Source organism: Lissotriton helveticus, chromosome 10 (genome assembly GCF_964261635.1).
Source record: "Lissotriton helveticus chromosome 10, aLisHel1.1, whole genome shotgun sequence".
Lineage (NCBI taxonomy): Eukaryota > Metazoa > Chordata > Amphibia > Caudata > Salamandridae > Lissotriton > Lissotriton helveticus.
Genome location: NC_136071.1, coordinates 206611759 through 206639367, shown reverse-complemented (window position 1 = coordinate 206639367; position 27609 = coordinate 206611759). Strand labels below are relative to the sequence as shown.

General features: G+C 43.0%; 1 protein-coding gene across 1 annotated transcript in view; it reads right to left on the bottom strand.

Moving 5' to 3' along the window:
* Positions 1-628: 628 nt before the first annotated feature.
* BHLHA15 (basic helix-loop-helix family member a15) overlaps positions 629-27609 on the bottom strand; it is a 112355-nt gene continuing 85374 nt past the window's right edge. The window contains exon 3 of the mRNA XM_078665165.1: positions 629-6206. Within this exon, the coding sequence (XP_078521291.1) occupies positions 5637-6167 (531 nt within the window). The 5' untranslated portion in view covers positions 6168-6206 and the 3' untranslated portion in view covers positions 629-5636. The remainder of the gene's footprint in view (positions 6207-27609) is intronic.

Here is a 27609-nt window from a genome sequence, read left to right as displayed (position 1 = left end):
TGGTGGAGATAATGACCTCCACCACCCTGACAGACAAAGTACTGTTCAGAAAGTTTCGTGGGCCGTTGGTTTCAAAACTTTTAGACTGAAAATTTGAAATTTAAACGTTGGCCTTTGGCTTGACTTGGCCCAAATTAGCTAGGACTGGGGTTCGAATGGTGCAGCTGTCCTTTTGAAATAACTCTAAGGTAAGATGATGGGCAAAGCCGCAGCTACGTGCAGGTTTAGGTAGTAAAAATAAATCAGTTAAAAAAATGAAGTAATTATTTTCTTTAAAAAAAATGGCATCTATTTGGATGTAAATAAGACATGCTTTCAAACATTTGTCCCAAGCTAATTTTCAAACAAAATGTTTTTCATATATGATCCTGAAATTCGAATTAAGGTAATTTCGCTTTTTGAAGCTAAAGGAGTTTCAAACCTTCAGCCTGAATTTGCTGACACATGTTAAGGATCCTTTTTTTTAGGTTCAATCCACATCCACTTCTGGGGAAGGGAGCACGACAGAACTGTGACGAAACACATCCCCCCCAAAACAAGTGTGTTTAATATGAATTATAATATTTATGGTATTCTGAAAAAAATGGTTAATTTCTGCAAGCAATCTTCCAACTGAACAGAATTTGCGAAAATACATTTATTTGAAACATGAAAAAAAGCGAAGTCAAGTCTGGTGTTAGTCTCTGGTTTTCACCAATGAAAGGGGTTCCTTTTCCTAAATGTAGTGTCACAGAACGTTGCAGCATGGCAACAAACATGTCAGCAGTGGAATAATAGGACAAACTGTGGAACGCGCAAAGGTTGCAGATAGCCTGAGGCCAACAGTCTCTCAGAGTAATTCTTGTGTATTCTAGGTACTTCATAGGTCAAACGCACAAGCAAACACATTGACGGTACACAAAGCAGCTTGGAAAGTACAAAATGGCTTTTATGCGAGAGTGAATGCTGCAGCTTTAAGTCGAGGCTCACTCAGCAGTTTCTTTTGCTGCTCGCGTTAGTGCTTCACATTTAGAAAAATATTGCTTAGGTTGACGGGGGCAGACCAGAGAGTTCTTCGGTACTTCTCTGTTTCCACTGCATGTGTCAGTATTTTGGCTTCATCTGGTGTAATTGAACATTCTATTGAATCCTGTGATAATCCCGCACATCAAGGCTTCTGTGATCCAAGGAGTGAGGAAGTGAGATTCCCCTGCTGTGCATGTGTTCATACATACATATTAAAAAATATATAAACAATTTAGAGGCGAGATATAAGAAACACCTGTGAACTCTGCAATCCAGGGGAGAATTTATCAGCAGAATTTTCTCTTTCTTGTATTTTCTAAATTTAACATTTTATCCAGAAATGTGAGGACTTTACAATAATGCCAACTTAAAATCATGCCCTTTGTTACGGAGAATCAAACACGGGGCACATGTCAAGTGTCCAGTTTCAAAATACACAATTTTGTTTCTAGTTTTAAGTTCAGAATTATATTTTGTTTTGTCAAACTTGGGTTTATTAAATTTCAGGTAGTTGGTATTACAATCAGCAGCATCTTGAGAAAACACAGCTTGTAGCATAGTGTGGGAATCCTTATCGAGCTGAATTTGGTACATGGGCAATACATACATTGCAAACAATAAAAACAGTAACAAAACAAAAACAGTGGGGTCCAGTGTATGGAATGCTTGATCTTGGAGCTGTGTAGGCAGGCAAGAAGCTATGGTGGCTGGTGTAGCCACAGGGTGAGTACCAGAAGTGGTGAAAGAGATAGGAGAGGCAAAAGGATGAGGTCAACTCTGGAACTAGAATTGAAAAAGATGCAGCGCCTCGTATGTGTAGAGCAGGCCATCAGTGGTAGGACCTTGGACAAATACGACACCAATGGACCCCATGCAAACTCAACGTTTTTAAACCGTCTGAGAAGTTCAGAATTGATTTTTTCAAAAACTATGTTATCTTCTCATTAAGGCTGCTTTCAAGTGCCCAGTATCAGTCCAAAGGCACTTCAAAGTCGTATGCCAGTCTGTAAAAAACACAGCATTGCTACAATTCAAAACAATAGGAGTCCACTTTAACTTACATCTCTATCTCCCCACACCCTCTCAAAATAGGTGCACTTTCACCAAGATGGCGAGTTCATGAAGTACAGGGTTCGCCAACCTATTGCAGACATAATCCTCCTCCCATTCAAAACTACATACTAATTCAGTCTCTGAATCCTACCTGTTATTTATGATACATTGGAAACAAAAATATTAAATACATAGTACAAAACACATACATTACAAAATGTTTACACAAATACCACTTGTTCTGATTTTTTTTTTTTTTTTACAATAAGTACTCGTGGTAAAATACTCCGCATTACTGAAGGATAAAATTAACTCCTACAGTTCTCTGCCAGTACAACATTTATCATCTCGAACAGAAACCCTTACAGGAAGAAATACCTCCTCATAAATTGGGGTAATAACCACCCCAAAAAATCTGTTGCTATTCTAGGTTACGTATTGTCAACAAATACTAAGGTTAAGGACAGTGACGTGGTTTTCTGTCACTGCCCTTGCAATTTACACACTGCTTCTGACCACTGGTCTTTTTCACTGCAGAATGCACCTTTTTATCCTTGGTTGTAATTGTTTCTCTGCTACAAATAATGCCTGTAGGACGAAATGCTATATTCTACCAGGGTATCTTTACTGGCAGTAGGAAAAGCCTCTAAGCTGGCATATTTTTTTTATAACTAAATAAACACTGGCAGAATTTGCTTGGTGATAACATATAGAATTGTCAGCAATTTATGTGAAATTAGCGTATATTTATTAAAATCAAATGATCATTTATTCCTTGTCCTGTACCAAGCATAAGGAGAACATTCAGGAATCCCAGAAGTATACAGTCTGATTTAAAAAACCATGCAACAACTCCTGGCCTTCCTGTAAATAGTGCCTCTAGTAAGACAGAGCTTTCTGGTGCCAGTGGTAAAGATCTTCTAGAAGAAGATAATCCCACAAGAGATACAATGGAAATGTATTAAAAAAAAAATCCTATACAGAAAAAGAGACTGTGACAAGTTAGGTGCACTAATTTCGGAAGAATGCTTTGTGCCAGTCCTGGTAAAGGCCATAATCGATGTTCAATGACCAGTACATACCAACAGCTTCCTACCAGAGCCACAGACATTCCTTCGTAAAATTAAAATGCAATCTCAGTAACTGAGATAGTGGTGCATCCCACAAAAACAAATGCCTCAGCTCTGCATAATCAATGTACAAAACATTTGCTACGCGTGCTTAAATGTAAGCACATTTCCCAGAATATTGTTGATTTTTTGTGGTAGAGCATATTTCCACTTATTCACCACAGTTGGGTTTTCAAACTGGAGTTTTACTCTTTGTTTGAGGGCATGATGAGTGACCAGGCACTTGTTTTGTGCTTCTTCTCTTCAGGAGTGGAGAGGCAAGAAAAAGAAGGAGAAAGGTATTTTACATAACAATTCCCTGGGACTACTGTTTCAGATACACACCATTACCTCCCCTGCCATTAACTATTCTACCTTGGAATTTAAACCTGATTTACCATATCCTTGTCAGCCAATTTTGTAACAATACAATTACTATAATATTAACATGATTCATTTGTTTGACATTTACCTCATCACTAATTCCTAAAGCTATTCCTGACCTCTCCCAATTTTAGTGTCTGAGGACTTATTTTCAATACATTAACTAACATTCTCTTACCTTAACTTACCTTAACTGTATTGCTCTTTAAATAATGTTCCCTTGCCATAACCCTACTGCTAACCCTATCTCTTACCTGTAAACTAAGATACGTATCAAATTATTTGTACTTGATTATGTTTTTATCCATCCTTTGTCAGTAAAAACTGTAAAATTCGTTTTGTCAATTAAATTAACTGACGTTAAATAAAAGAAAATAATTAAGGGACACTCATCCTCAAATTATTGCTAGTTCTAACTTTGATAAATAGTGAATGCATAACTATTTAAATTAAATTATATATAATGTATATAAAATATGTACTCATCCTAATTCTAAATGTAACCCTAACCAATGTTACATTTTTAAGATGATTTGCTGAAATAAATTAAATAAATATTTTTTTAAAAAGAAAACTTTACTCTAGCTCTAATAGTATCCCTAACCCAAACCTCCAACCTTACTTCAAACAATGAACAATATTTTTATATTGTATTTCTTTTATTTATTCTCGGTTGTCACCAGAATACTAACCCTAACTGTAAACTATGTTTGCTTTATTTTAATCCATATTTTAATTTTGTTCCATTTAAATAAACTAAAATGAATGCATAATAACCCATTTTTTCATACGTAAGGTAATGGTGAACAATTTAATAGTAAAAGAGGTAATGGTTGGTGCTCTGGAGGTAAATTTGTAGTGGTTAAGTTGGAGAAGTAATGTTATGCCCTACCTTCTTTATCTTCTGTACTGCTGGTCTTTAGCAATGCCACTTTCCCATTCAGAAACACGTCTAACATCCTCACATAGGTGTTTTTTTGGGATCTCACACATCAAAGACAATTCAAACTACACTCCTTTGATCTATAACACTATGAACTTTAAAGTGGTAACCATCCCTGCTGTGGCTGGCAAGCAATTCACAGTTTTATATGTAATAGTCGGGGCTTTAAGTAGGCCGGGTCTCACCAGGTCTGAGCACTGGTAGTTTTTTAAACGGGGCCTCGAAACGGGTCTCTATTGGGCTCTGTTTTGTGCCCTGGCACAGGCGGTCTGTTTTTTTCTGGACGGCAGTGACAGATGGCACATCAGGTGCGCATGCTCCCACTGCTCATTTCTCACTAGTGGAGAAGTTACGGTATGACGTCATGCCAGGTGAGTGTTGTAGGGGAAGGGAAATCCTTTAAAGAGAGTCATTTTCTCTCTGGATTTCCCTGCTCTTTTTGAAACTCAGGAGCAGCAACATTGTCTTGGTGTCACCAGGGCTTTAAGCCGAAGCTTTTTCAATATTATATACAAGCCATAGTTGCTGCTTATTTATCTTATGCAGCTAACAGCCATTGACAAAGCCAATGGTCCTGACTTGTTGTAGGTATGATGTTACTTGTTGTATCATATATCTGGATGCAATGACTGAAACAGCTAAATACAAGTCGTGCGGCACACTATGCTAAGCGCAGATTTTTAGCTTAAGTTTGTAAGCCACGCCCCTAATTACATTAGCCACGCCCCTTTGAGAGACTCCCCAGTTTTTTCATCCCACGTAAAGCCCTGGTAATAGTACTTCTATTTGTTGAAAGTAATGATGTTTCCTGAAGCCCACTGTTGCCTGACCTTAACCAATTTTATGTTTTCCATAGTGAAACACAATATTACACCATTAGCTGCAAAAAGTACATAATTTATAACCAGACTATTTATTGCTCTTATATCTCTCTTTGCACCTTGGTGCTTGCAACTCATCAGTATTTTACTCAGATGGAGAATTTAGAGAGACATAAACTGCGAGTACTTCAAAATATTTCTTTGAGGTCTACCTCTCATGATAAAAAAAAACAATGAAAAAACACTCATTTTACTTCTCATGTCCAGAGGGATCGGGTGATGGCACATTCCATAATATAGGGGCTAAGTCAGTAGCTTACATTAGCTACCTTGCCGGAAGCTGTGGATCTGTGTAGAGTATTTTTTTAACTGTTCGTCGCTCTCATCGTCTCCATTGTGTTTCTGGTAATGTTTGTAAAGTTTGCCCCCGTTTGGGGAGCTGTCACCTTCTTTTGCAGGTAAAAATCCATTGGACAAATTGAGCACAGTAGCAGTTAGAGTGTTAATATAATTCTTTGCCAATGTGAGTGTTTCAATTTTGGACAGCTTCTTCTCTGCCCTCACATGAGGAATAACTTCTCGCAAAGCTTGGAAGGCATTGTTGAGTTTGTGCATTCGCTGTCTTTCACGCTCATTGCTTTCCAGTCGCCGCGTGGTGTGTTCCTTTACCTTAGATGAGTGTTTCTTGCGTTTTACGGATACTCTACCCATCCCTTTTACATTTCCCTTGGACTTTTCCTTGTAGTCCGAACATTTCAGTACTTCCAGCTGGTCGGTTGCTGGTTCGTCAAAAGGTAGGTCCACTGCGTCAGCTGCAGCCCTTTGTTTCCTTGCTTTAGTTTTTGACTTCATGCTTCAACAGGGTGCAGACTTGGTGGCAATGGTCATGTGCTGTAAAAAGATGAGATCAGAAAGTTAGATATAAATCTTCAACTGCTTACCACAGTAAATCTGAACTGAGAAGGGATAACATCAGGGGCTGCTCCTCCAATAAGGCGGAGGAGCGTCACCCCACTGCTCTCATAGCATTGGAAAAGGGAAAAATAAGATGATAATACCAGAGGTATTATAATTTCATATTTCATAGCCATGGGGCTAGGTTAGGGCGGGGCAAACAAACATGCACTTTTAGCAGGCGCTCCACCAGGCTGTAATGCACAGCCTGGGTGGAGAACATGCACAGGCTCCCAGTCCGTGTCTGAGCGCCGAACCACAGCGCTTAGACGAATCACGACCTTGCTATCATGTTGGTGACAGCAGCGTTGCGATTGGCTTAGGGGAGCTTGTGTACTTCCTGCTTAAGAGACCTGGAGTCAGGAAGAGATTGGGAGAAGGGACAACAGAGGAGAGACGGCAGCCATGAAGAGGTTTTTTCCAATAATTTGGTTTTTTCAACCCCCATGCCCAGCCACCCCTGTTCTCTACCAGCCACCACTGCATAGCATATCAGATCTGGGCTTACTTTGTACAAGTGCAACGTTTTAATCCTTGAAAGCCACAAAGAACCCCCATTACTAACTGCAGGAAAGCAGAAAACACAACTTTACTTTTAGAAATGCCTAACTTGGCTTGTTTAACCCCTTCCATGCTGATGACGGCCGGGAGCCGTCATGGCACACAGTGCTCATGTGCTGATGACGGCTCCCGGCCGTCATGACCGCACCCGCGATCGGAATGTGCCGCACAGGCGCAGAATCGCGGCCGCGCACTAGGGGTTAAAAAAGCAGGTTTATATAAGTTTGGTTGAGCTTATTTTTACTTGGCTACTCCTAATCAAAACAGTACCTGTGACAAATAATGAGGGCAGGAGTGCATTACGTATCTTGCCACAATAGCCAGAGAGGAACATTCCTTGCTTTGAAAAGGTTTTAGGAGCACATAGACAATAACAATTAATAATTATTGTCATGTGAGGACATATGAGCAAGACAAACGTCCGGGGCCTCATTTATGGGGTTTTGCCGTTGGGCAGCACCGCATACCTTCCTGCTGCGCTGCCCTACTGTAAAACAATAGGGCAGAAATGCGCTGTATCCTTGTAATATGGCGCATTACTGTCCTTTTCCTCTGCACCAGCGCAAAATGGGCTGAAGTGCGCCAATGCAGGCACCTTTGCACCATGGTGCAAGGGTGCCTGAAGTGCAGGGCTGATTGATTTTGTGAAGGAAGGGACACCTTCCTGAACAAAAATCAATCAATTCAGGCGATTTCCTTTTTTGTGTGGGCTGCAGAATGCAGCACACATAAAAAAAGGAAAAACAAGGACAAATGTTTTCATTTCTCTCCGTTGAGATTCCCTAACGCAATCCCTAGGGTGGCATTAGGTTCTGACGCATTCCCTGGTTTACGATTGCTCGTAAATCTGGGAATGTGTCAGGTTCCATGGGTGATGCGTGGGAACACCCACAGCAACACCCATGGTAAGCCCCTTTCACGCAGTTTTCTGCGTGAAAGGGGCACATATTTATAAGGCCATGAAAAGCCACGTAAAGTGGCTTTACGTGGCCTTATAAATATGCGGTGGCACATTGCGCCACTGGACCGTCAAAAAAGTGACGTCCCGGGGGCGCAAAAGTGCTGGTAGGGCCTCATAAATGAGGCCCACAGTTTCTATATAGAGACCATTTTTCCATGAGTGTCACCAATAAGCTTTGCCTAATCCTAAAATGTAGGATCTAAGGCCACTTGCTGCTGCTTGATGACAGGGTCTTTATTCAAATGGGCCAGTGTGAATGTGCACCAAATAGCTAGTTTTGAGGCCAGCATGAGTGCAGAAATACAGGAACTACACTAACACAAGCCAAAAAGGCACTGAAAAAAGCTAGAAGTCAGGAGAAAATTCAAGATTAGAAATCATGAACAGGACTACAGATATCAAAAAAGGAATTCAGAAAGCAACAAATGAAGAGCAGGGTATACTCAGCATGCACCGGGACAACAAACGACTCATTGGCAGACAAAATTACTAATACAATCTCAAGGATGTACTGAAAAAGCACTGGGACAACTAATACCCTTCTGGCACATGGAAACAACAACAAGGATTAAGGACAAGGATACAGATGGAAAAAGCAGACAAAGGGAAAACACAAGGTTGGTGCCAAGTCAGAAAACAGGTGTCAAAGGAGGCTTAAAACGGAGAGAACATGAATACAGCATACATGCCAGAAAGTCAAGTCAGAGAAATAGGCAGAAACAGTGATTGGTGAGGCAAAGGAGTTCACAGATAAATCAGAATGCTGAACAAATTTGCAACAGCAAAGAAGGTAGAAACAAACTGAGAGCTTGCAGCTAAAACAAAACACTGCACAGTGCATCTAGAGAAACAAAAATAGCTGGAACAAAGGGCCCGTTTCGCAAAGTACATTTTGTAGTACATTAGGTAGAATTGCAGTTGTACTACTTACCTCACTACAAAATGCAATTCACATCCCTAAGATTTTAAATCTTCATTTCCAATCTCCACCTCTCCCATCATTTCTATGGGGAGATCCTAACAAATGCAAGTGCACTACTAAGGGACCGATTCCGATCTCGCTGGGAGAAGGCTCCATCCGACTCGGATCCGGAGGGCTTTCTAACCGACTCGTGCTCTGGGGTTCTGAGTGCCCAAGTATGATGCGAACAAGCGCTGACAGGCACGGGCGCTCTGAGCCCCATTCAAGTCAATGAGAGCCTGCTGTACGACGCGTACATAGGTTCCCATTGACGAAAAAGGTACGTTGCGCACAACTGTAGTGGGGACGCATATGTGCCACACTCAACATACATGCATGTGTAGGGGGGACCCTTGGGCTCCCCCTGCGATCGACTTGCACAACTACGGGTGAAGGGGGTCCGACCCCCGAAGTTCGCTTCCCGGAGGGTTTACGTTTCGGAGGCTCCGACTCGATCCAGCTGTCTGAATCATGCATCGGACTGGCTCGGTCGGATATCGCCTCCATTGCATGGCACGGTTTGCTTATGGATGAGATGTACAGGTCAGTTTGGACCCGGAACCGATTCGGTCGGCGATTTCGAGTTTCTTGCATCGTACTTGCTTGCTCGTACAGCTGTATGAGTTGGTCAGAAAACATGCGGGCACGTCTCATACTTTTTACGGCCGGATCGTGTTTGGAGCCCTTCCGAGCGAGGTAGGAATCGGCCCCTTAGTAGTAAATGTGGGAGGGATCAGTGAGAGTGGCTGGAAAAAGGGCATAGTTACTAGCAAATGGGAGTGGTTTAGTAAGGCGTAAGGAGGGGGGTTTTGAGAGTTAAGGAAGGGTTTAGGAAGGGACATGCACCCACCCACAAAAGAGTAAACCCATTGCTATTCACAACATTACTATTACTACACCCAAAAAGGCCCCAAAACAGGAGTAAATGTACTTCAACTCAGAGCTAAAGTATGTCCAGCACCAAAAATGGTAGTACAACACCTTCCTGTAGAAAATAATAGAGGTGGAAACTTACAATAAAACCCCATAGGAAATAATGTTACATTAAATATTTAAACTAGTTAAAAATATAAATACATTTAATTGAATATTGCAAAAATCTGAAAATAAAACATACTTATTATTTTATTCTTTAATATTTTAATAACTTTCTTTAATATAAAATAATTAATTATATTTTCTTAAAACATAATTCAATTACATTAAATTAATTCTATATACCATTGTTAATAATTTCTACCACATAATAAAAAATATTAAAATTAAGCTAATAGGGCTGTAGGATTGTAACATATGGGGGGGGTGAGATGTATTGTTTCCAGAAGCTTATTAAAATATGTAAAAATAAAAGATATTTAAATAAAAATATTTTTTTAACAATTTAACACTATTTAACTATTTTAAATAATTAAATTTAATAATAAGTTCTATGGGGGTTTAATTTTACCACCCTTATTGTCTATGGAAAGGTGTTACAGTAGTATCAGTGGTTACCCATGTGTGGTGCTGGGCTTACTACCGCTCCTTTTCGGCAGTAGTAACTGATAAATGTGGCTCCACCCCCATTTTTTGCAGCTGAAGACATGTGAGTCTACACTTGTGAGTAACTGTACCCTCGTATTTTGTGACTAGGCCAAAGTAGGGAAATAACTCAAAAGAGTAAGAGTAAATTTACTACAACCAAATCTACAGTAGTAGATCGCTCTTTATTGATAGACCCCAAAGTGTTTCTAAAAGCTACACCACGAGTTGTGCCTCCCTTCCTAGAAAGTGACTCATTGCATGTACACTGGTACCAGCAGAGTCACAAAGCACGACAACCTTATAAACAGCGAATGTAATTAACCGAGAAGTCACTTCTAGACTGATCCTTGGCACAGAACCTTCACACACCGAAGTTTGTTATATTCACAAAAAAACATTCATTTATATTGTTGCTTTAAATTTATTTTCAGTTAAAGTTCATAAGAAAGGTCGGGGTACTAACTGTGCACAATTTTTCATACTGTGCTGATTACCAACATGGCGTACTTCAAACACAAACAGGATGTCATGGGAGCTTCAATCACTCATGCACGCAGATAACCTCTGAAAATGTACACATATCAAGTTAATATCTTGTTTCCATATGCTCCAAATTCAGTTGTTCAATTCCACTGTACAAAGACACTGATGAATATAAAATCTAACAAGCACTGGCAAGGACAATGACAATAGGTCTGGCTTATGAATGAAAGTGCCATTGGTATCACTGATGGGTGTAGATACTCAAAAACTAGTCAATATTTACTCTGTCACTTATCTTTTCACTCATGCATCGATTGATCAATCCACTGACTCATAACATTTTTGATGATGCCGATTTTATTAAGATAGATAATATATGTAATGCCACAATTGCACTTTCTGCATTTGGTCCTATTTAGATGAGATATTAAATTTTATCTGTGAAGGTCTCTTTTAACGAATCTTATGTATTCGACGTCACAATTCCACTTTCGGTCCTTTTGCTTTATAACCATTTTAGCCTATGAAAACTCAGAATGGCAGTATTACGTTTTCCATTAATTAATCTTATGCATTTGACAGCACGATTGCACTGCTGATGATTATTCAATATAAGCACTTTAGCCTAGGAAGGCTCAGAATGTTTACACTGAATTTTCGTTACATTATTTTTTTTTAGCATTTTTTGAAATCTGATTAGTTTTATTTGTTGATTTATGTTGCTCATATATTTTCTTGCTATGATTTTAATTAATCTTTGCAATAAAGATCATTCACAGGAAATGTGACCTTCAGAACTGGATAAAATACATTGCAGGAAAACGTTATGAGCAAAGTCTACAGTAGTAACACTGCCTTTTCTTTGGCAATTTCTCTGCCTCGTCACCAACCTTCCTTACTTGCAATAGTACATTAAATTGCATTCATGCAGTGTATGTGTTTCAAGCAGTTCCAGCAACATACACAGCAGTGAAATGGTACCTGAGAGGGTGACCAGGGCCGGCTTTAGGGCGGTGCGACTGGTGCGGCCACACTGGGCGCTGACCTGGAGGGGAGGGGGCACTGACCTCTGGGGGGCGCTGTGCTTAGCATTAACTTGCAATTCAAAAGCACCTGATTCAGAGTTCCTTTTGGGTCAAAGTTTAAGGCAGCAATAAAGATGCCAAAATGACTCTTGTGATTATTATTTCTGCTGGAGAGAGATAGGAGTTTTGTCTAGTGGTAGGATTGACTCGCCATAAAGTAGCGCAGAGGGTTAATATGCCTGCTGTAAAGAACAGACTTGATTTTTATGAGGATAGCTGAATGGATTAGTAACGCCAGCCTTTACCAGCTCTTTAAATCAAATAAAATGTATGTGAGAGAAGGGGTAATTGATAGATGAGGGGGAACTTTTGTCAGGTAGTAGTGAGGGAATCCGAGGAGGAGGTCATGTGGAAGGGAGGTTCCAAAAAAAGCGCTCAAGCCGGCCCTGAGGGTGACATGAAACTAGTTGACTACTTCAAAGTTCTCAGGATGATCAAATCCATGTGTGAGGACTTAATTCGTAGGAGAGTGATTATTTGCACTCTTCCATGTAGAGTATTGAAGGGCATATTTACAGGCTCCTATCGCCACTGGAGCATCTCTTTTTTAAAAGTTCCGGTGGCTCAGCACCATTTTCAATATTTACGAGGTGGCGCTAACCCTCATAGAGTGGCTTAACGCCACCTTGTATATAAGTCAGTTTCTGCCACAGTCCTCCAAGGCAAAGGGGAGTGCAATGGGTGTGGCTCTGGGCGTTTCACTGCAACAACCATTGCTTTTTTACACTGCCTCAGATTTACAAGGAAGTGTAAATCTGTGGAAGCGCAACAACTATGCAAGAGCAGGCATTAGAATGGCTTACAAGGAGAAATGCTTTCATTTCTCCTAATTTTTGATTTTTCTAAAAGAAAGAGCAAAACGCCATTAATGATTGTTTATGTGCAGGAAGAGACGCCTCCTGCACCCTGCACATAAACAATCATTAAATAATGATGATCTGCTACTTCTATGTGTGCTGCAGAATGCAACACACAGAGAAGTAACAAATAGCCATTATGGATTGTTTATGTGCAGGAAGGGGCACCTTCCTGCACATAAACAATCATTCCCTGCAATGCAAACATCCTTGCACTACTGTGCAAAGGTGCCTATGTTGGCGCTAGGCATCTCATTTTAGCGCCAGCGCAATGAAAATCACAAGGGTGCGCCATATTGTAGTAAATACGGTACATCCCTGCATTTTGAAAATGTCAGATCACCACGCTGCCAGATGTGGCACGGCATAGCGCTCCGACTTTGTCTAGTAAATATGCCCCTGAATTTATAATAAAATAAAAAATGGCTACAGGTACCAAAATGCTAAAATAAATCTAGTTTGGATACAGTACCTGTACATGGAGCTGGGAAATTTGAAAGCTATGGAACTGTCTCTACCATAAATAACTATGGTACCGCAATTCTGGCACCAAGGAGTCCTATGCTATCTTGCCAGCATTCCAAACCAGATGGCAACAAAGCCCAGCCCTTAATGAAGTTGGTGAAAAGATCTGAACTTCATCCTGCCTCAGAATGCCCTCTGTATAAGGGCCCCCAGTATTTTGGATAACTGACTGATTTGCTCCATGTTTGTTCAGCATTCTCTCCATGACACAGCAATGCTACCTCCATTCAGGGTCCAGCTACAAGACATTCGCCATTTCTGACTAGCCCCTACACCAGTCCTCCCTCCCAACATTACCATTACTGTACTCCTTCCTTTTTCTCCATCCAACATGCTGCATCATTTTCTCCTTTCAGGCTCCTGAAGCACTCACCTCATCCATGCTGCTGCAACTCTCTCACCCTTCTTGCAATCTACTCTTACCCTTCCCTTCCTTCTGGATGCTGGGACACTCACCCCTTTGGGTGCTTGCAGCATTCCTTACACCAGTAGTCGTACAGGACCCCCTCTCTCTGGGCTTACTATAGCTGTCACCTGACCCTATGTTTAAGAATACATTTTAGCCAGAACTATTTTTTAGCCAATATCACTAAGCATATTGTGACATATAAAGTAAAACTACAAGTCTGAGAATATCTAGGGCCATTGCCTAAAACAGTATTTGTTGAAAGCTATCCTTACTAGCAAGCTGGAAGCGTTGCTTTAGGCTCTTGAGGCAATACATCATTCTGATTTTTGAGTTCTGATTTTGTGAACTTTCTCTTGATTGGGGAACTTCCTTACCACACACTCTAAACTCTGGCCTAGATCATCCTTGTTTTGTGAGCATGCTGCCTCTGCAACCTGTGTCACTTTAATAACAGTGTAACAAACAGCATTAGGATCACAGCAGCTGAACATGGTGACAGGATCAATGTACATTACACTTATTCCATGCTCTCTTGTTCCCATGGTTTTGCCTACTGTCTCACACCCACCCTTTCCACACAGGCCTGTGCCTCATAAAATTAGAAGCTGTTAAACTGCCTTGTTGACCTGTGATAGTAGGTTTGGCTCAGTTCTCCTGTGCACCACAGTCCTGTCCCTTATTTTGTTAATCTAGCAATAGTGATAAGTAATCTATGCGAGCTCAGTTGTTCCTGGCACCTTAGGAGAGTGTTGCAGGCCATAGTCTGGTAATAGGCAGTGTCGGGTAATAGGAAGAGTCTGGTAATAGGCAGAGTCTGGGGCTGTAGGGAGAAAGCATCATGAACTGTGGGGCTGCAGAGCTCATTCGCCGCTGTGAGAGGTGGCTGGAACACAGAACAAGTATGCTTCACTGGTGTTCTTGAGAAGAGTGTTGTCATGAAAAGTCTATTAGCTGAAGTGTAGATTTTATAGAATGATTTATTGATCTTAGTTGAGGTAAGTATATAGCTTAGTAAGCTCTAGGATTACTCCATAGTAAGGCCCCACCAAGAGCAGCCTCCCTGCTGCACAGCCAATACTCCAACTGACACTCCAGCTCAAAGGCACCCTTACATTCCATTGCATCACCATTCACCCCAACATTCCACACAGCACATTCATACTGACTGAGCAGCAAGGGCCAGAGTAGCAGGGAAGATGCACAGTAAAATACAACACGTGGCTCTGAGGCTGTCTAAGAGCACTGTTTCATCAGTGAGAATGGAGGCACTGCAATTCTTTGCAAATGAAGTTTCAAAGTTTAATTATGTGCCCGATTAAAATAATCGCATATCACCATGATAAAATCAGTAAAATATAAAAAGAACACGTAATTTGAACCCGAGTTGTATATCAGAATGTTAAACCCCCAAACTTATCATAATACATTAAATAAATATTTTTTTTTTTTTAAAGTTGCCTAAAATGCTTACGTTCAGCTAATCCAGCTATGGCAGCTAAAGTCTGCAAGGCAGCTAAAGTCTGCAAGACAACTATAGCCGCTTGAGGGTGGAACAAAGTCTCTTCACGGATTTTAACAGCAGGGAAGGCTGAAATTGTTAATTCCCATAGTAAACATTTACATCAGCTGATATGCATGACACTGGAAGCAATAAAGCTTTGTAAGTTTAACAAAGCTGGGAAGGCTTTGGCCGATTACTTAAAATGTAAGCACTCCAGACAGAACAAATCTGTAATCAAAGACCAAAGGGGGCAAAGCAGACAATGCGTAAATTAATCGCTAAAGTTTTCAAAGAGTTCCACGTAAGCTTGTATTTGAGAAACCAAACAATCAGTTCGGTGAATTGCAAATGATATGAGGATAATGTCCACATCTCCACATATTCAGGAGCACTTTTTTACTTTTTGATACATTTGCTACGAGGGAAGAAATATCTACAGCTAATAAAGGATTAAAAATTGGCAAAGCCGCTGGACCTTATGGTTTTACACCTAAGTTTTATAAATCAATGGGGGAACAGTTATCCTCTTCCCTCTTAGAACTGTTTAACCACTATGAGGAAATATGTGGCAATACTAAAGAAGCTATAATAGTTGTCTGACCGAAAGAATGGAAACAATATTTTGGCAAAAAACATCAGACCCATACCCTTATAAATACATACTGCAAAATGTATGCCATGATCTTAGTCAACAGACTACACCCTCTCAAACCTTTTACTCCCTCACAAACAAGGTAATGAAAAATATATTCTCCAGTGATAGCACCCAGCTTTGCTGTTGTGGTCTAGAGCAGGGATTCTCAAAGTATAGCCAGGGACCGCAAGCGGCCCTCCTGCCCTTTTATTGCGACCCCTGGTGAACAGCAGCACTGAGCTGCTTTTCGCTTAACCCCTCCCATGCTCGTGACGGAACCGTTCCGTCACGAGCCTCGGGTGGGCTGTGCTGGTGATGGAACGGTTCCGTCACGGCCCCGCCGCCGCGCCTGCGCGGCGCTGATTTTGCACCTGCGAGGCGCGTTCTATTGAGCGGGCGGGGCCGTGATGGAGCGGTTCCGTCACGAGCACGGGACCGCTGCGCCGTTGCCCTGCCCCCTTAGCGCTGCGGCGGAATAGCCACCGCAGTGAAGGGGTTAACAGAGCAGGAAAATTCAGAAAGCTGCAAAACAAACGGCCATATTTATTTACACGTTTTGCACATTAGCTAAAGTAACCATAAGGAAGACAATAAAGTGCCTAGATAAATTATCTTTAGTAACACTTTTAGTTTTAAAGACACCTTTAGTTTTACACTCTCTGCAAACAAGTGTATTTTATTAACATGCATGAGAGTTTTACCTTGGTAAATCAGATTGTCACTGCATTGAAAGCCATTTATTAGCAGTGATAATTTTCAAACATGATTTTGGAAACTTTTGTGCCATCCCAGTCTGAAAAGAATGCTGTTAGTGAACCAAGAGGGAAGTCATTTGTCAGGCGCATCTTGTGTGTAGCCTTGGTTGTTATATAATTGGAATACCATTATGGTTTATTAAATCAAACTCGAGAAGGTTTTGTAAGGTCCATATCCTATTCCTGAACTCATGTATTTTAAGGGGCTCCCATATGTGTTAATGAAGAAATAGGTAAAGTGAAATTAACAAATTGCCTAGGATCACACATTTTCATCAAGTGGGGAAGCCAGGACTGATGCCATTTTTCTGAGTCCACATTTTGCAATTCAGCCACCAGATGATTATCTCTTACCCTCTCACATTTCACATTAGAAGTTAATGCTTTGACTTTAATTCTTGATGCATGAGAATAGAGCATTGGTGGCAGACAGAAGTCATGTGAGAACTCAGTTTGCTGTCCACACCATGCACCTGCTTCGCGTCTCCCTGCGCTCACCTTTCATCACCCAGACCCTCCCATTGTTGACATTGGTGAGGCCCTCGGGCATGCCACAGACTGCACTTTGCAGCACCCAGGGAAATGTTTGTAAGTACCCATGGTCCAGAGAAAGCCAAATTCTCAAGCACAGCATCTGCAGCCAAGCATTGGATGCAGAAAATGCTTTCTACAAAGCTGCATGCCCATTTCTACATGCAACTCTAAATACGTTCGGATTTGACAAAAAATTCAGCAAAATTATTTAATTCCTCATTTTGTAAACCAGTGGCAAAAGTGAGAATAGCTGGATCATCTGTGACTCTTGTAATATAAAAAAGGGTACAAGTCAAGGTTGCCTGTTATCTCTGGCACTCTTCCTATTGGTAATTGAACCACTATTTCAATCTACAAGATTAAAGCCCTTAATCGAAAGAGTGACGTTTACCAATATATCATACAATGTGGCTGCCTATGCCAATGATATATTGATCTTCAGAGAAATACTGACCATCTCATCCCAGCATTAATTGACACTATTGATAAATACTCAATCAAGAGACTTTTAGCCACAGATTCCTTACCATAGGATTATCCCCAGGCATCAGACTGGATACAGAAAGAAAAGATGCCTGGGGATAATTCCAAGATAAGGAATCTGCGGCTAGATAGAGTCACTACCAGATAAGACATCATAAAAGGTAAGTAACTTCTTCTTAGCCTCTGGTTACATTTTAAAAAAAGACATGGGGGTGAGACCTTTAAATATTCACTGTAGAAGGAGGTATTAGGAGATACAGGCTTAAAGTGGCAACTGGATTTCTAAACTATATCTTCCATTACACTTTAATGCTAACATGACTGAATTTATAGACTCAAAGAACAAACATTTATCATATCTCCGAGATTGCTGATCACTCATGTATGTATGAATAAAGCTAATAATCAAAGTTTTAACTGATTGTTACCTATATGAGTCCCCAAAGTTCCCAAACAGCTCAAATAGTATCACACTACAATCTAAATCATCAAATCTACTGCCGAAATACTAATTAAAATGGAAGGCAGAACTATTTCAGATTACAAATATACCCATCCTCCAAATGTTTGCAACAAAATTTGTGAAGAAACTTTTTATAATGAAATAACAAATAACCTATCCTTAGCCCTAATTAAATGTATGTTTTTGCACAGAACTTTATTGGCTGCTACTGAACTACTCAAACTAAAATTCTGAGACAACAACATATGGTGGAACTGCAACTCGGAAACTGGAGATACAAATCATGTGTTCTTTGACTGTCAAACTTTTGGAAGGCTGTTGAAGAATTGATGAAAACAGTATTACAAACCACTGTATCCTTAGATTACAAGATGATAGCCTGGGGTCTACATAGCACAGATACACTCCATAACTAAATAAACCAGACCTATAGCTAATTGATGTAATGCACACATCCGGTATCAAATCAATTCTCTGTAACGGAAAATTGTACAATGTCTCCATTCATGCTTGGTGGGAATGGTTTTCATACATTAGAAGTAAGGCAAATATTGTACTATAGCAATCGCGCTGGTGTTCCTCATCGTGCTGTATGTGGGATAAATTAGACAAATATAACCCCGCCAGAGAAAATGATCAATCTAGGCCATACATGTTTATACAATCTTATCACACAAGGGCATTAATTGAGTGTAAAAGCACATCTTCATTCCTATAACGATATGGAAATCTGTGCTAACACTCCCACTCAAAAGTCTATCCATATGTTTTTTTTATCTTCTGACAAGTCTAGTTTCTACTGGCTTTCCATCTTTTCTGTTCTCTTTCTTCCTCTTTTTCCTTCCCCATTTCTTTAGTTCCTCTCTGAACCCAACTTGCCTCTACCTATATAGACACCGCATGTCTGAAAATAAATAGAAGAAGATGAAATCATTATGGTGAAAATCTAACATGTATATGTAATGACACGTGATGACTATGATGTTACTGTTTTCTACTTACATTTTTTATTTTTTGTTATTCTCTGTTAACCCATATGTTGTATTTATTGCTTTATAAAAATAAACATTTATCAAACTAAAAAGCAGGAACAAGCAGCGCTCATGAGAGAGAAGTGCAAGATCGGGGGAGTATAGAAAATAAAAGAAGAAATATGAGAAAGTAAGTGAGAGGCATCAAGGGTATAATAGAAAGAAGAGTTAGTATATGTTAGAAATTGGGTTTCTGATGCAACAGAGGGAGGGATCATGGGTTGCAGCAGCCTCCCACACTTCGTCTACGGGGGTATATCCCAGGTCCTGTACTAACTGCCACAAGAGTTGTGCTGACGATAAGGGTGGATGCTTCAAAATCCACGGGCTGGGCAAGCAGACTTAACTTGGAGACTCCATTGAGGAAGGGGACTAGAGTCCCACAGGTTGTGGTCCTCCGAGGCTTCTTTGCCTGGGAAAAATTAGGCATTTTATTGTTTGGTGATGGGCTTAATCATGGGTCCAATAAGTCATTTCAGGACTTACAAGCGAATATCAACTGCACTCAGGTTTGCCGTTACCGCCAGCTCCGACATGCACTTGTGCCCTATTTACAATATGTCAAAGACATCTGTGAATTCTCCCCCTTGGAAGCTAAGATCCTACTCACTAATATCAAAGAGCATACATTATCTGTCATATATCAGACACTACTTCATAATCAGCCTGACCCACTGGAAAGGGTAAGGGAGACCCGGGATCACCTTAAATTGCTACATTGCACATATTTCACTAGGGCACGCCTTTTAAGGATGGAGCTGATTATGACAGGAAGTTGCTTTCGATATGATGACCTCAATGGTGATGTAACCTCTTCACTGTGGCGCGAATTCAGCTGCAGTACTGGACACTCCGATCGCGGGCGTGGTCATTTCGGCTCTTGGCCGTCATGAGCACACACCCACCGTGACTCACCACGGCCGGGAGCCGTCATGAGCATGGAAGAGGTTAACGTAGACACATTCTGGCACTGGCCTCTTTTTTTTGTCCATTTGGAGCAGAGTGCTGGGTACCTGGGAGCCAATACTGGGTTGGAAAGTACCTAGAGACACGAAATTGATTCTCTTACATATTACAGAAGGCACGGAAGGGAACAGGTACCAGGGGGCGTTGCTTTGGCTAAGCCTGATGATTGCTAAGCAAGGCATAGCACAGACTTGAAAGAATATGGAGGCTCCATCTGCTAGTAAATGGGGCAAAGGAATAGATCATTGCATGGGTTTGGAGCACCCTGTATATTTGGCACTGGGTTGCCCTCAGAAACATCACAAGATATAGAAAGATTGGGACAGTCACAGGGGGATATTGTTAGAACCATGTCCAGCTAGACCATGATCCATGGATGGAGACACAAGCTCTTTCGGGGTTGATTAGGATGGCTAATGGGATGGATGAGTCTTGGGGGCCGAGTTGCAGGGTCGCTGTGGGTACTTAGCTTGCAAGTGTCATATCATGGGCATTTGACTCTTTCTCTATAGCAGTCCTTAAACCGCACAGCAGTCCTTCTTCCTGGCAGAGTATCCACAGGTCCAGAACTGTACTGAAGTGGTAGGGCCAGAAGTCCATTCCTTTTACTCAGTGGTGCCTTTGAAGTGGGGGAGACTTCAAAGAAGGGCTTTGAAGTGCACAGAGGTCCTTCCTTCCTGCCCTGGCTCCAGACTCACTACATGGGGCTAAGCAGTTCTTTGTGTGGGGACAGGATACAGCCTATTCAGGTGTAAGGGTGAGGCTGTGCCCAGCTCCCCCTCCCATCCTGCCCAGAATAACTCAAGTCACCCCTAAGCTCCCTTTGTGTGTGGCCGTCTGAAGGGAATGCACAAAGTTCGGCTGTCACTCACCTCAGACATGCATTGGAGACAGGCTGTAGGCACACAGGTCTAAGGACAGAAAGTGGCATTTTTTAAATTGTAATGATAAATTCTACTTTACCATTAAAGAGTATTCATCATTACATGTCCATAGGTACTAAACATTACAGCTCTACCTCCATTCAATTGGAAATTACAGCTTATTTAGTGTAATAAGGAATTCCCAATGTTAACCTATTATTAGTGAACAACTAAATTGGGATTTTCTCACTACCAGGACAAGTACAACTCAAAAGTACATGTCCTACCTTTGAATTACACAGCACCCTGCCCCATGGGCTCTCTAGTGCCTTCCTTAGGGGTGACTTATATGTAGAAAAAGGGTAGTTTAAGGCTTGGCAAGGGGTTTAAATGCCAAGTCGACATGGCAGCCACAGGCCCAATAGTAGCATTTCATGTACAGGCCCTGGGCACATGTAGTGCACTTTACTAAGGACTTATAGGTAAAATAAATATCCCAATTGTGGATAAGCCGGTGTTACCACATTTTAGGGAGAGAGCACAAGCACTTTAGCACTGGTTAGCAGTGGTAAAGTGCACAGAATCCTAAAGCCAACAAAACAAATTCGGCAAAAAAGGGAAGAGGAAGGCTAAATGTTGGGGGGTGACCTTGCAGAAAGAACCATTTTTAACAGTACCTATAATTAAACAGTCATAAGAACACAGCAGAGATGAGTAGTGACGGTAGATAATGTTGGAAATGTCTTTCCAAGAGAAGACTTTAAAATGCTTCTTGAAGGATGTAAGAGAAGTGGTATTGTGGAGAAGTGAAAACTGTGCGCTCCAAGTTCCGGTAGCACTGCTAGACTAATACTGAACCGTGGTAACTCTTTCATCAATGCTGGGGTGTTAGGAGAAAAGATTTAGTTCTTCATTTGGTGGTGCGGAATTATATAAAAATAGCTACTTGTCAGACAGGATGCTTCAGAAACCTGTTCTGTAAAAACAAATCGTTGTGTCATTTTAGGTGCCTGCAGTTATATGACAAATTATGGCAGCATTCTCATTATATCAGCACTTTGAATATGGCCTCTCCAAATGTGCCAGGGCTCATATTGTATTAGGATTTGGGTTCTAGGAACGCTTTGATTTTGCCACTTTTCCACAAATTATCATACTGAGGCGGGAAGCAATGTTTACACAGTTGGAATGCCTTGTGAGTTGGTGCACGCCCACACACATACATTTTAGGGTATTTAATTCCTCTCTAATCTCTTCCCATGTTAGAAAAAGTTGAAAATGCACTCCTAACAAGGCATAAATAAAATTGTTTCCATGGTGGGCTAAAAGGGGGTTAAGGAATTAATTAATACATTTTATTGAGAGATTAATTAAAATCATTGCAAAACCAGGTCAGACAATCATGTAGCATAATCTGCCGCATGGTGTCTTACAATGCTCAACAATCTGTATTATGTTAACATGTAGTATAAAAAATTAAATAGCCCTTTGAGGACAAAAAAAGTGCAAAAGAGCAAAGTTGCAAATAGCAATATCTCATAAAAGCTTTACAAAAGATGCACCAGATAACACTGAGCACTCGCTGCGTGATGTCACAGAGACTAATTTGGCCTAACAGTGTCTTTCGTGTATTGTGGCCGAGTGTCCACTTTACCTGCATCACCAAGAAGTGTATGTGTGCCAAGTAGCAAGGTAAATTGTTCATTAAAAGCATTGCTAAAATGCATGTGTGCAAAGTTACAAACAGCAATATCCAGTACAAGCCTTACAAAAGGTGCAGAATGTAACGCTGAGCACTGCCTGCATGATGTCACAGAGACTAATTGGGCCCAAACATGTCTTTTATGAGTCATGCCCGAATGCCCACTTTACATGAGTCATCAAGAGGTGCATGGTAGCATAGTACATCATGCATTAAAATCATTGCTAAAAGTGGTTGATGCCCAGCACTCGCTGCATGACATCTTCGAGTCTGATTTGGATGAGAATATATTTCGTGTAACATGTCCAAATGCCCATTCTAACTGCATCATCAGAAACAAGTTAAGGGTAACAGTCTTAAAGCCAGCGGGTTGTGTAAAGTCTCTCAGCAGATTTTCGCATGACCAATTTTCAGGATGATTTCTGTAAACTCTTCTGGATTTCTGAAAGTCCTAAATCTTCATAAATCCAAGGGACAAATACCTGAAGGTGCACTTTTGCGACTCTCTTAAAGAACAGGGGCATAGATTCATCAACTGAAATTGCGATCGCAATAGCTGCGAAATAGCAATTGCGATCGCAATTTCAGCTTCCGCAATTCATGAAGCAAAAACCCACCAATTTGCGAATTCGCAAATAAATCGCTAATGCTATTCATCAAACAACGCAAATTGCGAAAAAAAACAAAATCGCTAAATGCGAGTCGCAATTTAAGGAAAGGTCAAACCAGGTGGTAACCATGAAGTTCAATAGGAAAAAATAATTCAAACAGGAACAATGGGCGGAGCAAAACAAACACACTTAAGGAGACACAGTAGTAGCATGAGTACATTCACAATGCCAGGTCTATACATCGTGGCAAGGCGGCTGAGGCTCCAGCGCGCAGCCCGGAACCAACGCAGGATTCAGGAGCGCATCTTCCGGCTGCGGATAACACTCCTGGGCCAGACTGAAGAGGAGATATACTCCAGATACAGGCTAAATGGGGCTATGATTCACAAGCTCATCAGAGACCTTGACCCCCTGATGCAGCACCCAACAAGGAGGACCAATGCTGTGCCCACCCATGTCCAGGTCCCGTGCTGCCTGCACCTCCTGGCCTCCGGAAGCTTCCAGGGGATAGTTGCAGTTGCAGGGGGGATCTCCCAGAGCACACTGTCCCGCTGCCTACAAAGTTTCCTGGACGCCATGCTGACCCGGATACACCATTACATAACCTTCCCAACCACCCAACAGGACTTAAATCAAACAAAGCTTGCCTTCTACAACATTGCGCAATTTCCCCATGTAATTGGATGCATTGACTGTACCCACATCTGCCCACCCGCTGAGACCGAGTACATGTACCGGAATCGCAAGTCCTACCACTCACTGAACATCCAGATGGTCTGCAATGCAAAGATAATCATCACTGACAGAGTGGCCCAATACCCGGGTAGCACGCATGATTCCTTCATCTTCCGGCACAGTGGCATACACACCCGCTTGGCCAGGGGTGACTATGGCGAAGGACACCTCCTCGGTAAGTATACATGCCCACATACAGTACGTCGAGAACATGTAACTGCGCATAACAGGCACTGACCCTCTGCTCCTTTCATTCAGGTGACAGCGCCTACGGCCTCTGTGAGTACCTCCTCACCCCATACCTCAACCGTGCCACGCAACAGGAACGGCGTTACAATGCTGCACACATTCGCACTAGAAATTGCATTGAACAGACATTTGGGCTGTTAAAGAGCCGATTCCGCATCCTACATAAGACTGGTGGGGACCTCAAATACCAGCCTGAGGTCTGCTGCCGCATCATGGCCGTGCGTGCCATACTCCACAATATTGCTACCAAGCGGAGGATACCTGTGGAGATCTCTGGCAGTGAGTCGGAGGGGGACAACCGCCCACCTGCACATGTGCATCATGCACGCGGGGAGAATCCTGCAGAAGGACACAGGCGCCGCAACCAAATCACAATGAACTATTTCTAGTGCACCCATACCCCTCACACAACACTGCACTCATGCATGTCAGATGAAATAATGACATGAGTCGGATTTACGTTTGAAATAAATTCTTATTGTTTTTTGCACAATAATAGCGGTTGTGACCTGTTCCAATGCCCTGGCGACGTCCTGGCAGCATTGCACCATCTGAATCTGCATCGCAAGGGACCGGCGTGAAAGTTGTGAGGTCACATTACCAATTAGGTCATTTGATCTTGTGTATGCTGACAGCCGGGTCAGCAGCTGGCGGTGGCGGCGGCGGGTGATGTCCTGCTGTGACACCATGATTTGGCTGTTCTCACTGACAGCAGCCGTGAGCACCTGCACGCTTTCCGTGAGCTGGCTCACATTGCGCGCTGTCTTATAGAGCTGCAGCTGCATGGCTGCCATGTGCAGGGCCGGACTGGGAACCAAAACCGGCCCTGGCAAAGTGCTCGGCCGGCCCCCCTCCCCACTTGGGGAGGGTTGGAGGTGCCGCCGAGCGCTTTGCTAGGGCCGGTTTTCGGCCGCTTTTGTTGCAGGGCCGATTTTGCAGCATTGCTGCAAAAACGGCCCTGTAAGAAAATCGGCCCCCAGGGGCCCAAAACCAGCCCCCACCCTTGCGGCGCACCGGGGGATTGCCCGGTGCCCGCTATGGCCAGTCCGGGCCTGGCCATGTGCCGTGCCTGCTTTTGGTGGACAGCTAGCATCCAGCGTTCTATAGCCAGCCCTGGATCCTGGACAGGTTCCCCCCTGCCAGCGCGTGTTGCCACGTTGCGCTGCTGCCTCATCAGTCCGCTGGACTGCGAACGCACAGTGGCTGTGCGCTGTGTCTGCCTCCTGACCACTGCCATGGGTGTCACATGGGGTGGTTGCTGTCCTCCTGTGGCTGCAGGGGTGGCCCTGTCCGCATGGGGGAGGTGATGGTACTGGTGCTGGTGGTTGTGATGGTCCAGGTCGTGGGGCAGGATGTCCCTCTCCCTCGGTGTCCTAGGGTTCTCCTCAATGTGGAGTGCCTCGCTGTCTGTGCTGGGTTGTTCTGCAGCACCTGTGATGTAAATGGGTGCATGATTAATGATATGTATCTTGCAATTGGGATGTTGCAAAATGCATGCAGGCTTGCATTCCCTGACTGTCTTTAGGGATATGTTTCACATGACAGGTCTGGCTGTGTGTGGCTATCAGGGAACTATTGTCACACTACAGGTCCCACAATGCAATATGGCATTTCAGATGTGCATGGCCTGCATTACTGGGGTTATCAAATGGCTAGCTCTGGAGGCATGGGCATTGTTAGGGGACGGGGTCGCAGTTGCATGCCACTTACCTTGGGATTGTTGGGTGAGTCGGGAGGTGTCCAGCCAGGTGACCCCCACGCAGGCTGCAGGGTTGATTGTGTCCTCCACCAGGTCTTCAAGTGGAGTGTTGGGCGCAACTGTGGGGTCTCCTCCTCCCGTGGCATGTTGCTCCCCCAGCCTCTCTGCAATGCGCTCTTTGGCACGACCTCTGAGGTCGTACCACCTCTTCTTCAGCTCATCAATGGAGCGCTGGGTCACTCCAACAGAGTTCACCTTGGACCGGATGCGCTGCCAAATGCGCCTCTTGTCGGCTTCAGGCACCTTCCGGGATTCCTTGCCAAATAGCCTGGCATGGTCCTTGCTTACACCCTCGATGAGGAACTCCAACTCCTGCTTAGAAAATTTGATTTTGCGTTTTCTGCCAGGTGCACTGCTTCCTGCTGCTTCCTGGGACATTCTGGTTTAGTGAGTGTGTCCTGTTGTGGTGTTGCAGGGTGTGTCTGGTGGAGCTCTGTCCTGTGCTTCTTCCACTCTCAGGCTCTGTGTTCATAATGAGTGAGGGAACTGCCTACTTCCTGGTTGTGATGTCATCATTGTGCTCGAAATGCGACTTCCTGTTTTTGCGATCTCGCAATTAGCGAGATCATAATTTGCGATTTCGGTAATTGCTCAATCGCAATTTCAACATGGGAAACAGGTGATTCTGCGAATTTTGTACGATTTAGCGAAAATCGCAATCCGCAATTGCGGCCGACTGCGATTCGCTTTTTTAAATCACTTTTCTTGATGCATCCCATTCTGCGAATTCTAAATTGCGATTCAGTATTTTTCGCTATTTAGAATTCGCAGAATCTGGGCTTGATGCATCCGGTCCAAGGTGAACTCTGTTGGAGTGACCCAGCGCTCCATTGATGAGCTGAAGAAGAGGTGGTACGACCTCAGAGGTCGTGCCAAAGAGCGCATTGCAGAGAGGCTGGGGGAGCAACATGCCACGGGAGGAGGAGACCCCACAGTTGCGCCCAACACTCCACTTGAAGACCTGGTGGAGGACACAATCAACCCTGCAGCCTGCGTGGGGGTCTCCCGGCTGGACACCTCCCGACTCACCCAACAATCCCAAGGTAAGTGCCATGCAACTGCGACCCTGTCCCCTAACAATGCCCATGCCTCCAGAGCTAGCCATTTGATAACCCCAGTAATGCAGGCCATGCACATCTGAAATGCCATATTGCATTGTGGGACCTGTAGTGTGACAATAGTTCCCTGATAGCCACACACAGCCAGCCTGTCATGTGAAACATATCCCTAAAGCCAGTCAGGGAATGCAAGCCGGCATGTATGTTGCAACATCCCATGTGCAAGATACATATCATTAATCATGCACCCATTTACATCACAGGTGCTGCAGAACAACCCAGCACAGACAGCGAGGCACTCCACATTGAGGAGAACCCTGAGGACACTGAGGGAGAGGGACATCCTGCCCCACGACCTGGACCATCACAACCACCAGCACCAGTACCATCACCTCCCCATGCGGACAGGGCCACCCCTGCAGCCACAGGAGGACAGCAACCACCCCATATGACACCCATGGCAGTGGTACAGGCCACACCACCACCCAGGAGGCAGACACGGCGCACAGCCACTGTGCGTTTGTAGTCCAGTGGACCGATGAGGCAGCAGCGCAACGTGGCAACACGCACTGGCAGGGGGGAACATGTCCAGGATCCAGGGCTGGCTATAGATCGCCGATGCTAGCTGTC